General features: G+C 41.3%; 1 protein-coding gene across 5 annotated transcripts in view; it reads left to right on the forward strand.

Annotated features, from left to right (window-relative positions):
- LOC135206259 (myosin-11-like) overlaps positions 1–17236 on the forward strand; it is a 1008036-nt gene that overhangs the window by 929125 nt on the left and 61675 nt on the right. For all 5 annotated transcript variants that reach the window (XM_064237668.1, XM_064237666.1, XM_064237664.1 and 2 more), the window contains 2 exons: positions 1912–2088; positions 2634–2753. In XM_064237668.1, coding sequence (XP_064093738.1) covers positions 1912–2088; positions 2634–2753 — 297 coding nt within the window. The remainder of the gene's footprint in view (positions 1–1911; positions 2089–2633; positions 2754–17236) is intronic.

Here is a 17236-nt window from a genome sequence, read left to right on the forward strand (position 1 = left end):
GGATGTTGCAAAATGATTTATAGGCCTAAAAAATAATCTAAGCCTTCTGAGATGCAATCTTTGTTACTAATGAATTTATTTGTAGAGATTGCCTGTTCTTTGAGGAATAAAAGATGATGATGATTTTGATTATATGGAGAAGGTGGCTATTAATCGAAATATCAATAGCTACCATTGATATCAAGGCCTATGGAACACTTGCTTTTCAACTGGCTTAAAATATTATTTTCTTAAAAGTCCTGCTCACTTTTGTTGTATAATTTATTCTTTCATAAGGTAACTTGAAGAGCAAGAATGTGTAGATAACCTCATTTGCTCTCTGGCCAGAAATTGTTAATATAGAGGTGTGAATGCAAAGTGTAAAGTAAAGAAATGTAACACACCTAGGCCTAGAAACAAAATCTTGGCTTTGACAAAAGAATAATTGCATAGGTAAATATTTGCCAGTATGCCATCATTATTGAAGTATTTAAGAAATATAACAAATAATTTTGTATGAAAATCCAAATATTCCTAACAAATATAAAATACAGTGGTCCTCCCGTATTCGCGGGGGATGCGTACCAGACCCCCCTGTGAATAGTTAGAATCCGCGAATGTTTGGAACCCCTATAAAAATGCTAAAAACAGCCTATTTTGTTAGCTAAAACTCAAGAAAAACCCACTAAAAATTTTCATACATGGTTTTTTTAATAGTTTTATCACAAAAAGTGCATTTTATGGTGAAATTCATCAAAAAAACCAGGAATTTGTGGATATTTATCATAGAAAAATACCGCGAATGCGCGAATTTTCCACGAATAATGCAGGGAAACATTCTCGAGAGAAATCCGCGAATGTGTGAGTCCGCGAATCTGGAGAACGCGAATACGGGGGGTCCACTGTAAATGTTTTCAAGATAATTTCATCGTTGCTACTCATTGTAGACCTATGCTACACCAGGTGTTGCACTACCTCTGTAATGGTGCATCACACACGCTCCACTCACATGTTGATCTAAGTTGGCACATTCTACTTTTTTATATATACATATTTACATTTTTTCAGCAGTGAGGTGTAAAACCAATCAAATAGGACTATGTATTTCAAATTTTATGCTTGCTTTGGAAGCAATATTAATGTTATTACAATTTTTTTCATTTTTTTATTAAACATTTGAACTGAGGTTTGATGACGACTTCGTTTTGGTCAAATGCATCAGCGATGAGTGAATGAAAGTTTTGAAAATGTTTCGTAAGTGTTTTTTTCTGAAATTGGGTTACACAACATTTTCTTACAGTTTTGAAATATGTATATATGACAGATTTCACTCTTATGAAACATATAGCCTTATTGTATGCCATAATCGTGTTTTCGCATTGAAATAACAGGTAAATATGGAGCATGTTAGGTTGCCAGTTTGTGAATTTTGAACAAAATTCTCTGCAGTCATGTAACATGAATTCTGAGCATAGCTGTACATGCCCCCTTGAATTCAAGTGCATAGCTAAATCATGAGCCACCTTGAATTGGCAAACTGAGCCAGTCTTAAAGGTGTCATTAGTAAATTTATGAGCTATTGAAGTAATGGAACCTCTTTCCTGCCCAATTTCTCCAAATCGATGGCATGTAATATTCATACTCGCCAGGAGATAATCCATCCAACACTCAAAACCTGTCATTGTTACTCTTATGAGGGTATCCGCCTATTAAGGGGTAAGGTCCAACTAATGGACTGAATTGATAATGTTTGATAGATTTTTTAACACTTTTGCAACTGCAGCTAGCAAGGCAACCCAGGACTCTCAGACTCTAGCCTATAGGAGCTTTAAATATTTATATGTAAAGTTACAGTTAAGATCTATTAGTGTTTATGGGTTGGTAAACATTGTGAATTCTAATGAAACTTGCTGATATTTTGTTATTTTTCAGTCAGTGATTGAAAGCCTCCGTGAAGAACTGTCAAATTCTCAAGGTAAAGTGTTATCAACGGGGAAGCAATATCAGAATAAAGTTGAAGCCTTGGTTCAGCAGGTGCATTCTGCTGCTCTTCAAGATACATCAGATGAGAATTCAGTCCTGCAGCAGGAGTTGGAAACGGCGCTAAAGGTTAATATACTACTGATCTATAACCACTCCTTTGCACATCTGTAAATATCTTTAATTAAAATTATTCAGTGACTTAAGTATACATTTTTATGGTGGTACGTATTGTTAAGAATTAAATCTTAGCACTTTCATCTCTCAACCTTGACAAAAAGCTATAATGACACATAGCACAAATTCTTGGTTTTGTCTAGGGATCATGAAAAAATTTGCTAATTCAACAATCATGCAAATCACTTAGGTATTCTCCCCAATACACATGCGTACTTTAGTACATAACAGAGTTAGAGCTAATTTCAGTATTTTAAAAATCCTGGATAATGTTAATGAAATTTTCTTACATTCTTAACTTTCATAAAATTAAAGTCACATCATTTAGCAGTATGTTTCAGCATAGTAGTGAATCAGTAAAGGTACAGAACAAAGGGCTGTGGCATTCTCCAGTTACTCAGACAGTGCATGATGGAATTTTACTTTTATGTATTACAAATGATTAGTGTTGAAACAGAAGAGCATGCTGTATAGTATAGTTAATTGTTATTTATTAGGAGAAAGAGCTGTCTCAGGCAGAGAATAAGCGACAAGCACTTGAAGTTCAGCGTCTTCGTCAAGAGCTATTGTCAAAACCAGTTGCTTCTGGAGAAACTTTTCAGCTGCCTGTACATCAGGTTTGTTTGCTTCCATTTTCATTTAGTTCTCATGCTTGATTGCATTTTTCCCTTGTATGATAGTCTGTGACTTAAAATTTTGAAATATTTCTTAATGTATGTGAATGAATAAAAACTTTAATTATTATATATTAATGCATTTGATAGAATAAACCAAATGGTAAAGAGTAAATTTTGTAAAACCAAGAAAAGAGCAACCTATTGTCTGCCAATGCTAAGTTTTTTTTTTCTTATCCCTCATACCGGATGGCACTGAATTAATCAGCATCCTTTTTGGGGAAGCATTCAGGTATTTATTGAGACCAAAAAAACAAAATTATGCGTAAAGTAAATAGCAGCTAGTGCCTTTTACAAGAAAGCACCTTCAGGGTGAACCAGTTAACAATTTATGCTACTCATATGGATAGCACACTTGTTGACATAGCCTCATTCCTTTGCCATTGCCATTCATTCAAGGTATTACTTTTGTTCCCAGAGTATTTTCATTTTGGCAGAATTATTTTGCTCTTGTAACATTTTTTTATGCTGGTATCCAAGTTATTATCATTAATGTTTTTGCATTAGGATTTTTCTGTGTTGGGTTGAACTTTTAAGGAGTCATTTCTACGACGTATTTTGTCTTATAAATGTAATTAGTATTTATGTTTCATACAATCAACTTACCTGTCAGATATATACTTAGCTAAGACTCCGTCGTCCCCGACAGAAATTCAAATTTCGCGCCACTCGCTACAGGTAGGTCAGGTGATCTACCTGCCTGCCCTGGGTGGCAGGACTAGGAACCATTCCCGTTTTCTATCATATTTTCTCTGTCGCCGGTGGTATCAACATTGTTGTTACTACCTCCTGACCTGAAATCTTATTTCAAAGCATTTGATCTTCTTTTCATCGGACTTTTTGGTGACGTACCTGGATCGTTGTTTTGGCATTCGCTACTGTGGACCGGATTTGGACTTGCTTTTTTATTTTTCAACAGAATGTCTGATTCAAGTGTTAGTGTGAGAATGTGTGTGAATGTAGGCTGCAAGGTGAGGATACCGAAGGCTTCGGTTGGTCCTCACACTGTATGTCGTAAATGTAGAGGGTTTGAATGTTCTTTAACTAATGCCTGTCATGAATGTGAAAGGTTGAATGCGGAAGAATAGAAGACTCTAACTTCTTACTTGAAGAAGTTAGAGAGGGATAGAGTTAGACGGGCTGCATCAAAGGGTGTGAGTACAAGGCCTATTGAGCCTTTTAATGAGTCTATCTCTCCTATTAATAATGTTTTTGATTTTCCCTCTGTTTCGGGACCTTCACAGGCTTTGCAATCAGAATCGGCCTCTGAAATCGCCGACCTGAAGGCTACTATTCACAGGATGAGATCCAAAATGCCGGCCATGCAAGGTAAGGATAGTGACAGTGACTTGTTCAGTGAAGTGAGTGCTCCCAGTGTTGTGGAGGGGGCTTTTGATCGTCTCTGCGACGCTCCCAGGTCTAGACCTCTTCCAAGCTCCCATGCCCAGAGAAAGTTGAAAGTCGAAAGCCTTAAGGAGGTCGTGGAGAATCCCCAACGGTCAGACGTCCCTTCAGCAGGCTCTGTCTCGCAACAGACTGCTCAGGACCGCTTTAGAAAAAGCGTCCTGCGAGAGAGTTTCTCTTCTTCTGCCTCTCCTTCACCTAAACGAGGGTGGAAGGACTCTGATCTTTCCAGGCCCCTGAAAAGGCATTGGAAAGAACCTTCTTTGAACTCGAGCCCTGAGCGCTTCTCTGATGAAGCTCCCTCCTCGATCAAGAAGGCGAAGGTAGTATCGACGTCTCCCTGCATGGACATAGCTGATCGTACTCCTTCGAGGTCTCCCTCTCCTCCCATTGAAGAGGACGCTGGAGAAACTTCTAAGAGGATCCTACTAGCTGTTCAAGAGCAGCTAGCCTCCTTGGTCAGAGTTCTTACTAGAGATCCTCTTCGCAAGAAGGACTTTGCGCTCTTGTTAAGATGTTAAGAAGTCTCGTCTTCTTTCTCCTGCCAGGCGCGAGGCGCTAACCAGGCATGAGTCTTTCTCTTTCAAACACGTAGAAGAGGATCTTCATTTCAGACCAAGCGCGAGAGAGGCATATACCAGGCACGAGGCACCAGCCAAGCGCGAGATTACTTCCAAGCGCGAGGCGTCAGCCAGGCGCGAGGCGCCAGACAGACAAGAAGAGTCTTACAGACGCGAGCAGCCTTCCAGGCACGAGCAGCCTACCAGGCGAGATCGCCAGCCAGGCGCGAGGAGCTAGCCAGGCGCGAGGCACCAGACAGGAGCGAAGAGCCAGCCAGGCGCGAGGCGCCAGCCAGGCACGAGACGCCAGCCAGGCGCGAGGCGTCATCCAGGCGTGAGACGCCAGCCAGGGGCGAGGAGCCAGCCAGGCGTGAGGCGCCAGTCAGGCGCGAGGCGCCAGTCAGGCGCGAGGCGTCAGCCAGGTGTGAAGTGCCAACCAGACGCGAGGCGCCAACTTTTTTCAAGAGGGACTCAGTACATTCTCTTAGTCCCTCTCCTATCAGGAGTTTGTCTCCCACGGATAGAAGACTAACTGATTTTGAAGCGGATTCTCCTTTGGATCCCTGTGTAGACGAGAATTCAGAAGACGAGGCTCGTGGTAGGGAAGGACTCTCAAGCTACAAAGTCTTGACAGCCCTTCTGCTTCAGGAATATGGGGACGCGTTAACTCCTGCCGCTCCTCCTTCTCCGCGCTCTCTGTTTTCAAGTTCAAAGGTCCCTAAGTCTTCGTCTTTCCTGAAAATGAGACCTACCATCTCTATGAAGAGGGCTCATCAGTCTCTTAATGCATGGATGGAAACGAAGAAGGATCTTGTCAGAACGGTCTTCTGCATGCCCCCAGCGAGACTTGCTGGCAGAAGGGGCATTTGGTACCAAACGGGGGAGAATATGGGTCTTTCTCTCCCATCCTCGGCTGAAGCAGACTTCTCTACATTAGTTGATGCTTCAAGAAGACATGGACTGAACTCTGCTCGCGTGACTTGGGGCATTTCGGAGCTGGATCATCTCCTCAAGGGACTCTTCCATGCTTTGGAAGTTTTCAATTTCTTGGATTGGTCCCTTGGGGTGATGTCTAAGAAGGCGCATGACTCAGAGGGTCTCGACCCGGAAGTCCTTCTTTGTATCTTGTCGTGCATCGACAAGGCAGTACAAGATGGCTCCTTAGAAGTTTCCTCTCTATTTGGAGCGGGACTACTGAAGAAGAGGACGGTATTCAGTGCTTTTCTGACCAAGGCGGTCTCCCACTCTCAAAGAGCAGCACTGATTTACGCTCCCATGTCTGACTTTTTGTTTCCTTCTCAGTTAGTGAAGGACATTTCCCGATCACTAACTGAGAAGGCGACGCAAGACCTTCTCCTTCAGTCTTCAAGGAAGAAGAGACCTGCTGCAATTGTTGAGAAGAAAGGGCTGAGTACGTCTCTTCAGCCCTTTCGAGGAGGCCCTCCCTCCAGAGCTCCCTCAAAAAGGAAGGCTCCTAAGAGGAGAGGTAGATCTGCCTTCCGTCCCTTTAAGAAGGGAAAGTGATTCTACGCGCCTCCAAACACCAGTAGGTGCCAGGCTTCTAGGATTTGCGGAGGCCTGGACACGCATCAACACGGACGCTTCTTCAATGTCTGTGATAAGGAAGGGATACTGTATCCCCTTCCAGGACAGTCCTCCCCTGACTTCATCTCCGCGGGAACTGTCCGCCAATTACAAGGACCCTGTGCTGAGGGATACTCTTTGACTAATGGTGGATCAGATGTGGGACAAGAGAGCGATAGAGCTAGTGCTGGATCAAAACTCCCCGGAGTTTTACAATCGCCTTTTCCTGGTTGCAAAGGCCTCGGGGGGCTGGAGACCAGTTCTAGACGTCAGCGCTCTGAACAAATTTGTTCAGAAGGAGAAGTTCTCCATGGAGACTTCTGCCTCAGTCCTTTCGGCTCTGCACCAAGGAGATTGGATGGTTTCCCTGGATCTCCAGGACACCTATTTTCACGTCCCGATTCACCCTTTGTCGAAGGAGTACCTCCGTTTCATGACGGGGGGAAGGATCTTTCAGTTCAGGGCCTTGTGTTTCGGCCTGTTCACAGCTCCTCAGGTCTTCACAAGCCTGATGAAGAATGTGGTGAGGTTTCTTCACCTCAAGGGCGTCAATATCTCTGTATCTGGACTACTGGCTCATCAGAGCCAGATCAGAGAGGCAGTGTTTGGAGGACCTTTTTTTTGACCCTGAACCTGATCAAGTCGTTGGGATTACTCGTAAACCTCGAGAAGTCGCAGCTGACCCCCAGACAGAACATAGTCTATCTGGGGATTCGGATGGATTCTCGGGGTTTTCGAGTATTTCCTTCGCAAGAGAGACTCGTGAAAGGCTTGGAGAAAGTCTCTCTCTTCCTAGGGAAAGAACAAACTTTGGCGAGGGAATGGTTGAGCCTTCTAGGGACCCTTTCCTCGCTCGAACAGTTCTTTCCTCTAGGAAGACTTCATCTACGTCCGCTTCAATTCTTCCTCAAGAGGTCATGGAGTTGGAAGACCGGATGTCTATCAGACTTCTTCCCCATTCCAGTGGAGATGAAGCCTCACTTGGAATGGTGGTTGCCCCTGTTGAAAGAGAACAAGGGAATCTCCCTGGAGGTTCAGAACCCAAGCCGAGTGTTATATTCCGATGCGTCGGAGAGGGTTGGGGAGCAACATTAGGTACGAGAGAGGTGTCAGGCACCTGGGAGGAAGCACAGGTGTCCTGGCACATAAACTGCAAAGAACTCTTAGCCGTACACCTGGCTCTGAAGAACCTCGAACCTTTTGTGTCAAACAGAGTAGTTCAAGTAAATGTGGACAACACCACCGCGCTTGCCTACATTCAGAAACAAGGAGGAACTCACTCCTTGTTCCTTTACGAACTAGCAAGAGACCTGCTGCTTTGGACTTCCTAGAGGAACATCTCCCTTCTTACGAGATTTGTTCAGGGGGTAAGGAACGTAAGGGCGGACAGGCTGAGCAGGAGGAACCAGGTCCTTCACACAGAGTGGACCCTCCACTCAGAAGAGTGTCAGAGTCTCTGGTCTCTTTGGGGGACTCCTCATGTGAATCTCTTCGCCACATTCCTCTCCAAAAGACTGGAAGTCTTTTGCTCGGTGGTAGAAGACCTCAGGGCTCTGATAGTCGACGCCTTCCTGCTAGACTGGTCTCATGTAGGCATCTACGCTTTTCCACCTTTCAAGATCCTGGGACAAGTACTGAAGAAATTTGTGGCTTCAAAGGGGACAAGGATGACCCTGATAGCCCCCTTTTGGCCGGCACAAGATTGGTTCACAGAGGTGGTGGAGTAGACAGTAGATTTTCCCAGATCCCTTCCAAGAAGGATGGATTTTCTCAGACAGCCACACTTCGAGAGGTATCATCAAAACCTCCCTGCTCTCGCTCTGACTGCCTTTCGACTATCGAAAGACTTGTCAGAGCGAGAGGGTTTTCTCGCAAGGTTGCAATCGCGATCGCGAGAGCCCGCAGAGCCTCCACTAGACAAGTATATCAGTCTAAGTGGGAAGTTTTTAGAAGGTGGTGCAAGTCGAAGTAGTTGTCCTCCTTCACTACCTCTGTGACCGAAATCGCTGATTTCTTGTAGTTCCTAAGAGAAGACTCTCATCTATGTGTATCCACAATAAAGGGATACAGGAGCATGCTTTCGGCAGTCTTCAGGAATAGAGGCCTAGAACTTGCAGATAATAAGGATCTCCACGATCTTATAAGATCCTTTGAAACTACAAAGTCTAGGGAACCGGCGCCTCCTAGCTGGAACCTAGATGTAGTGCTCAAGTTCCTGTCATCTGAAAGGTTCGAACCTCCTCATCTGGCTTCGTTTCGAGACTTAACAAGGAAGTGCTTATTCCTCTTATCTTTAGCAACAGCCAAAAGAATTAGTGAGCTGCATGCCCTAGAGGATAAAGTAGGATTCAAGGGAGACTCAGCCATTTGCTCGTTTAAAGCATTATTTTTAGCTAAAAACGAGAACCCCTCAAATCCCTGGCCTAAGACCTTCGATGTTAAAGGCTTATCGAGTCTCGTCGGTAGAGAAGCAGAAAGATCTCTTTGTCCTGTAAGAGCACTAAAATTCTACCTGCAGAGAAAAAACCAGATGGGGGGCTCTAGACAAGGTCTTTGGTGCGCGGTAAAAGACCCCACAAGACTGATGTCTAAGAATGCTCTAGCGTTCTTTGTGAGAAACGTCATTACAGACGCACATAAGGTCTGTCCTGACAACGTGTTTCGACTCTTGAAAGTGAAAGCTCATGGAGTGAGAGCAGTAGCGACGTCTCTCTCGTTTCAAAAGAATATGTCACTAAAGAACATCTTGGAAGCGACATTTTGGAAATGCAACTCAGTTTTTGCATCTCACTACTTGAGAGATGTTCGTGTGACCTACGAGAAATGTTTTTCTCTAGGTCCTTTCGTGTCTGCAGATACGATCCTGGGTATAGGAGCTAACACCGATCCTTAATTTTGTACATACCTTCTATTAGATATGTTCTAGACTTTCTGCTGACAAAAGTGCTAGATGTCGCACTGGCGGCCATTCACTATTGTTCAGTAAGGAACTCTTGTGATATCTTCTTAGATGAGTATTAATTTTTTTTTTTTTAATTTATGTATGTGTGCGTAATGTGTTTTTGAGTTCTGGTTGTTGTGAAGAGTTTGGGGATAACTCTGAACAATCTTTAGTACTAACATGGTGGTTAGGATCAGGTGATTGGGATCGGTTGTGTGCTCCTTCATAAGGTGTATTGTCATATAAGTGGATTAGCACCCATTGACAAAGTCCTTTTAGGCTTTGCCAAGTAAGCGGATAAGACCCCATCGGCAGACCCACCAGAACTCTTGGCCATAGATCACATATCTCACTAAAGTTTCTTGAGGTGATGCAGACTCCTGGGCAGCAGCCACGAAGTCTACCACCTGTCAGGTAGGAACCAAGGTTTATTTATACCTACAACATATGTTGTTTACCTGTCTATTCCATAGTTAGCTGTCTCTTACCCTCCACCAAAGGGTGCCAATCAGCTAAGTATATATCTGACAGGTAAGTTGATTGTATGAAAATGATATTATGATACAACAAAGTTTCATACATACTTACCTGGCAGATATATACGATTAATGGCCCACCCAGCCTCCCCGCAGGAGACAGGTGGAAGAGAGAAAATATGATAGAAAACGGGAATGGTTCCTAGTCCTGCCACCCAGGGCAGGCAGGTAGATCACCTGACCTACCTGTAGCGAGTGGCGCGAAATTTGAATTTCTGTCGGGGACGACGGAGTCTTAGCTAAGTATATATCTGCCAGGTAAGTATGTATGAAACTTTATTGTATCATAACAATATCATTTTTAATTTCAGTTATGTCCAAGACCTCTTCTGTACCCCTTCTCTGATTGTTTTGGCTTATATACTCTTTGGCATTCTGTTGCTCTCATATCTACCTCTTCTGATTGCACCTCTTCTGACTTGATACCTAGACCACTTGTCTGTTGTCGAGACTCCAAACACATCTTTCAGCTATATTCAGTGTTGTGATTTGATCATCCCAGCCAACTAGTACCTTGAATTTCACTCAGCCCAGAGAACCATGAATTTCAGTACATTTAAATTCATGTTTTTCAGAATCTCATGCTTTGTAAATGCCACAGCAATTGTCTAGAAAAGCATCACAAATTTTTCTTGTATGCCAGTTGTATTTATCTGTAGTAGTCAGTTAACCTTATAATACTTTATCCAGGCTGTTGCTATTCTCTTTGTTCTCCACTCTTATAGACCAGTATGGCACTAAGGTATCAGAAATATTCTACCCTTCCAACCCTGAACATTGCCTTTGATTTTGGCTTACTCACATTGATTTTTTATTTTCTAGTCCTCTCTTCCATCTTTTAGAAAGTCTTAAGCTTTTCCATTTGATTCTGTCATCATTTTATTCCTCAGACAGATGCAGAGCATTCTTCTTTCTTTATGTCCTATGTTTAACTTGGCCTTGATCATTTTTCATTCACTCATGAAATGTAATCTTCTGGGGTTATAGGTTGTTTAATCTCACCTGAATAGTTCATGTTTGCCACAAAACCTTTTTTTATTTAAAGAAGTTACCAGAGTACAAACTAATGCTCAGTCTCAGGGTTAGTCTACCTAACCTCATGAGATTGTCCAGACCTTTGATTCATGAAGTTTTTTATCCCTATGTGTTCTTGTAACAATTTCACTATAACTGAGTATCATATCATTTAATCTTCCCACCTGAATAACTGTTCAAGTTAATTATGATTGATGTGTATGTCATAAACAATTAGTTTTTGATATAACATTTTCTGTGCTCACCCATCTATCATAATGAAATACCCCTTCCCAGTCCCCTCATTTTGGTCGTGTTGCAAGGTTTGCACACAGAAGAATGAGGCTGGTAGTTCCCTCCTGTCACTTAATAGTCGCTTCTGTACATTAGAACGAGCTTGCTGCTTCTATGCAGGCCTTTCTCGTTTCTCTAAGGTGTAACCTGTATTTGTCACAGTTACCCTCTTCTGTTTCGGAGATGCAGAGAAATCATTTACTGTCGTCTTCTCCTTTTGGCAATTCCCTTTGTGATATGTCTGTGCTTTCTGAGGTTTTGAAAGAACATCAAGGCGATGCCTCTTCCGAAGCTCATTGGGCCTTATTAAGAGCTTTTTCCTCGGGTTATCCTTGCATTTCTTCAAGGGGTAAGTGTAAGTTTAGTGCCAGACTTGCACCTTCCGCTCCAGCCCAACAACCTCCTTCTTCGGGCTTGTTTCTCCCGAGTACATCTTCTCAGGTCTCTGGCGCTTGCCCTTTGAAATGCGGGAGAGGTTCTTGGCACAGATCTAAGGGCAGAGGAAGAGCTCAACCTCCAGGAGGTCCTTCTTCTTCTTCTTCCTTGTCTGTGTGTAAGAATTTTTGGAAGTAGGAGTCATTACCTCGCCCGGAGACCGCAGCAGGAGAGAGCAGTGGATACTTGGGTCGTGGAGGTCCTGAAGGTAGGGTACGAGATCCCTTTTGTCTTGAGACCTCTACTTTCCAATCGTTTTCTCGAGTTCAGCAGTTATTCCCCTCGCTCAATGAGGGGTCAAGCTTTGGAGAAGGAGCTTTTGGCCCTCTTAGAGAAGGATGTCATAGAACGAGCTCCTCCTTCTCCCAGGTTTTACTCACGGGTGTTTGGGGTTCTAAAGGCCTTGGGTGCTTGGCACCCCATCATAGATCTTTCGGTCCTGAACAAGTTCATTCTAAAGTCCAAGTTCTAGATGGAGACGGTTCAGACTGTTCTTTCATCCGTCAGGAAGAGGGACTGGATGATTTTGATCAATCTGCAAGATGCTTATCTGCAAATCCCCATCCATCCAAATAGCAGGCCTTACCTCGGTTTTTCACAGACTCGGGAGTTTTCCAATTCAAGACCCTTTGTTTCGGCCTCACCACTGCTCCACAGGTCTTTTCTCGGGTGATGGCTCCTGTTTCGGCTATTCTGCATTGGTTAAAAGTAAGGCTGCTTCGGTATCTGGATGATTGGCTAGTTCAGGCCGACTCTTTAGAGAAATGTCTCCGGTTAAGAGAGATAGTTCTTTCTCTTTGTGTCGAGTTGGACATTCGTATCCACTTTGACAAGTTTTGTCTAACAAATGTAACTGGTTTCAATACTTGTAGAAAAAAGATCAAATATCCCAACCTTCCTTCAGCTATAAGACCTATTCTCCACTCAGATGATCTCCCTGCCCCTACACCTCCAGAATTAGGGATCTCCTTTCTTCATCAGATGAGGAAATACTTTGAGGGGAAGAATCTGCCAAGTCAATCTCTTCTGAAAACCATGTCTCTGTTTATTCAGGAGCAAGTGGCAATGAGCCCCACTGGATCACACAGGAAGACCTGAATGACCTTGCTGGTGATTTGTATCTATCTAAGCAGCAGTCAGAGCTCCTGGCATCCAGGCTTAGCAGTGGAACCTGATCAAAACAGATGTAAGGATCACCAGTTACAGGACATGGGGCAGTGAGTGATGAGCATGGAGAAATGTTCCACCAAGATATTACTAAGATGGAGAGCAACTACCAAGGCACGTGGAAACCCAGCATGATAAGGGACTTCTGCTGGATGCTCTTGTGTGACAACCTGGAGGCAAAGTACACAAGATCATCCAAAAAAACTCACTTGTAGCTGTCTGCTGTACTATGATTTGTGTGTATTTTATCATGCAAATAAATTTAGTTCCATCAATGTTCTGTATCTATGTTGTTTTTTCCTGTGATATGCCTTTGTAACAGATGTAATAAACACATTATATGTATTTTGAATTCATATGCAGTACAATTAAAAGGAGATATGTGAAAGCAAAACAACTAGAGGTGATAGAGCAAAGCTGTTCAGAAATTTGAATTCACCACATCAAAATTAGTAAGAAACACCTATTCACATCCTTGCCTCAGAGCAAAAAAGAACATTTTTATTTTGATTTTATATACAGTATAATTAAAAGGGATATGTAATACCAAAAAAATAGAGGTGATGGAGCAAAACTATAGAGAAATTTGAATTCATCTCATCAAAATTAATAAAAAAAAAACACCTACCGTATATACTCGCATATTATGCGACTTTTGAAACCTAATTTTGAAGCTAATTTTAAAGGGGTCGCATCATACACGCGGTATAAAATTAGCGTACCGTCTATGCTTTCCCAAATCGGCAGATCGCGATAGTTACTACCGGAGGAAAACAGTAGATCTTTTAAAAAGTTATGTTTTACTTGTACTTCACTATATCCAATAGTATTGTATGCATTCTCATATTACTATTGTATTTTAAAATACAAAAGAGCGATAGTGCGCCATTTGCATTATTTTGGTTTATACAACATGTTTAACTGTTCTAGACTAACCATCGATAATTTCCAAATCAGTTAAGGCACAACACCGAAGGATTTTTTACTTTTTGTTTTACTCAGTAAAAGAAACATTTGTTACTTGAACTATTATTTTCCTTTTAGGATACGCAGGTAAGTGAAAATTTATTAAAGTAAAAAAAATTGCATAAAATTAATAAACTAAAATCCTCCAAAGTCGCTCTCCGTGTCCGTATCATCAAATACTGCTCTGAATTCTTTGCCATCAAGGCAGTCATCATATTCGTCATCTTCCAGATCTTTGATCATTTCATCCTCATCTCCTGCATCTTCGTATAGGGACATCGTCAATTCATATGGAAGGTATAGGTCTTGTCACCGTGGCGAGCTCTCTGGCGTGGCTTTTAAAGATCTGCCCTTATGCTAATTTTACAAAAACAACAACTGCCCGTGTGTGACAGACCTTTGAATGTCCTTGAGACAAACCCCGAGGCTATAATTATAAGATTATAAGGGTTTTTCCTTCCCAGGTACTTTAATCTCCTTCCTATTCGGCCTCTCTCTCTCTCTCTCTCTCTCCTAAATCTTACAGCTGTCCGAGCGAGAGCTTTTTTTTATGGGACAACATAGGCCCGCATTTCGCATTTTCCATACCTATTTATTTCGTATACGATTGCCCTTTCTCGGCTGTGAAGTTGATGTCTATCTATGGCTGTGAGATGACAGGAATAACTTGTAAGTCGGTGTCAAAGTCACTCCACTCTTCAGTCAGGCCAAAAACTTTGCCATATCGCATTCAAGCAATATTCAGTCATTGTTTCCTCATCTATTATTTTCTCAGAGAGAGAGAGAGAGAGAGGAGAGAGCGGAGAGAGAGAGAGAGAGAGAGAGTCTGTCTGTATACGATTGTTTATTTTCTCACTCGTCAAACTTACTGTGATGCTTTATTTCATATTTCCTTGCTTACCAATTTATTCTATACTACGATATTAAGAAATCAAGATATGTGTAGAAGGGAGAAATGCCTCCAGACTGTACAGTCAGTATGGATTTAAACGCACGTGGAACTGGTTTTGAAATATTCGCACTCAGCACCTAAAATGAGATGCCCTGTTGATAGAATATCTGACTCCGTTTCTTGTTATTGCATAAAAAAACTTTATCAATCGTGAACCTACGTAATTTATTTAGAATTCTGCGCAACGGAAAAGATAATATTTGATATCTGTAATGGGAGAAATGGTTTTATCTCTGTTGTTGTTATAAATGGCAGATATGCGATCAAACACGTGGGTGGACCAAAACAGCCCAGCCAGAGAGCTCCGCTCATTTTGTAAATACTATTGTTTGGCGTGCTAGGCTTTACCCCGATTCATTTGGGTGTGCGCTACTCAAATAATCGCATTTTTCTTACTAATCCCAAGAGTTGACCATGGAAAATCCCAAGATTAACCAAAATCCCAAGATAATAAAAATAATTGAACCATATGCCAAGCTTTGGAGTCCTAAATATTTAACTCTGTCTATCAGGAAGATACTGATAAATTGAATTGACGGTATCTTTCCTGAGAGAGAGAGAGAGAGTATTCATGTATCAGTAAAATACACTAATAAAAACAAAAACTACGTACTGTATGCAAAGCACACAAATCATCGTTAGCTTCCGTGTGTTACCTGTAAACGTTCATTCTAAGAATTCACAGAGTAGTATAACTAACACCTGATTGGCTGGTTGGTAGCCATGGAGATCTGTTATCCAATGACTGCCCTCTGCTTCTGTTCTATTTATAGACATAATGCCGTGGATGACACTAGGTTTGAACGTTACCATGTTTCGTTATTTTCTGACTGCTGACGGCAAAAATTACTCGATAATTTTCTTTATATAATTATTTCTTCGTGAAAACTATATATAAATATGATCATTTTAACTTTAATGTATGGTGGTATGAAAAATACCAGTGTGTCGTAGCGATGCGTCATCAATATAGTGGTATGAAAATACCACATGGTGTTGTAGCGATACGTAATCACAAAGTACAAATCCTTTTCCCGGACCATCCTCAAAATTTTACGACTCTTCAACTGCCAAGATCGATATGGTGAAATATATTATATAGTCATACTTATTGTTGAAATTCACAAGTTGAACTGCAAAACATTAGATTTTGATTGTTATGTACATATAGTTTTTTGTGTTTTTACGGAAATGTTTGTTTTGAAAATAATAGCTATTAGTGAACATATGATATTAATTGTCCCACTATTATTATAGGTAATCTTAATTATCTCACATTCATGTAACAGTATTATATTAATATTTATTTAAATAAACAGTAATTAATAAATAACAATAATGAAAAACATAAAGGGAAAATTTTTTTTTCTGCAGTAGTGATGTTTGTTTGATTATGCATCTGACCTCACATTTCCGAAATTGAAAAATTCCAAAAACCGAAACATCGGAATGTGTGTGTACTACACTTTTTTAAACACGCACACAATGTCTACACATTTACTGATACCCGTTGGTGAAAGACTCAAATTACAGTATTTATTTCTGAGAGAGAGAGAGAGAGAGAATGATTTAGGACTCCAAGGCGTATTATTTTTACAATTATTTTATTATCTTGGTATTCTTTTTTAATCTTGAGATCTTCTATTCAATTCTCGAGATTAGTAAGAAAATTACCGTAACTTCACTAGCAGCAGCACACATCTGAACGACTCGGCCATTAGCACGCTAAACCACCAACCTTATGAACTGACCTCGGAAAAGGAACTCGCATGATACATGAGATACATGACAAAACCACTGTTTATTGGTGAAAATTTTGGGGTCGCATGATATGCGAGATCGCACGTTACTCGAGTATATACGGTATTTACATCCTTGCCTCAGAGCAGAAAAAAATTGTGTAAACCAGTGTTATTGTTCAGTCATTTTACCTCCTTTTCAGGCTGGTTTCATTAGTTTTATGACCTGCAATTCTGTATCAGAATTCTCAGCTTAGTCATAAGAGTTCTGAACTCTTTGTTTATGGATGTTGAGACACATCTTGTGTAATCCTATACATATTGCATTGTTCCATGACTATGTTCCACTCCATTCTAAATTGAGATATGCTTGAGAATCTAATTATCAGTGAGGTTTTACTGAGGTAGGGTACATTTTTCATGAACGGTGGGTAATGTAATGAGTTACTGGCTTGCTTGGCTTGTAGAGAGATTTTCAATTGCTGATAAGTACCACCCAAAGAACCATAGCTTCCATACAGTTACAGTGTACAAACTTAAGGCCTTGGCTACTGGATCCTTGTAGTATGTATCACAGTACCTTGTACAGATTTTAAAATTATTGAGGTGAGCACTGAGGTGCAGTATGAGATCTTAGGCTGTTTTGAAAATTTATGTATACAAAGATTAGGATGATGGCTAATCACTTGAAGTGAACTGTTTTATAGTTTTTTAATGCTAGAGGGTACACAATCGTGAATATCAAGCCTTGGCATGTATAGATAGTTCTCATTTACTGCTCATGGTCGATGCAAGGTTATGCTGATTGTATTCAAATGATTTCTTGCCAAATCT

This window comes from Macrobrachium nipponense, chromosome 29 (genome assembly GCF_015104395.2).
Source record: "Macrobrachium nipponense isolate FS-2020 chromosome 29, ASM1510439v2, whole genome shotgun sequence".
Taxonomy (NCBI): Eukaryota; Metazoa; Arthropoda; class Malacostraca; order Decapoda; family Palaemonidae; genus Macrobrachium; species Macrobrachium nipponense.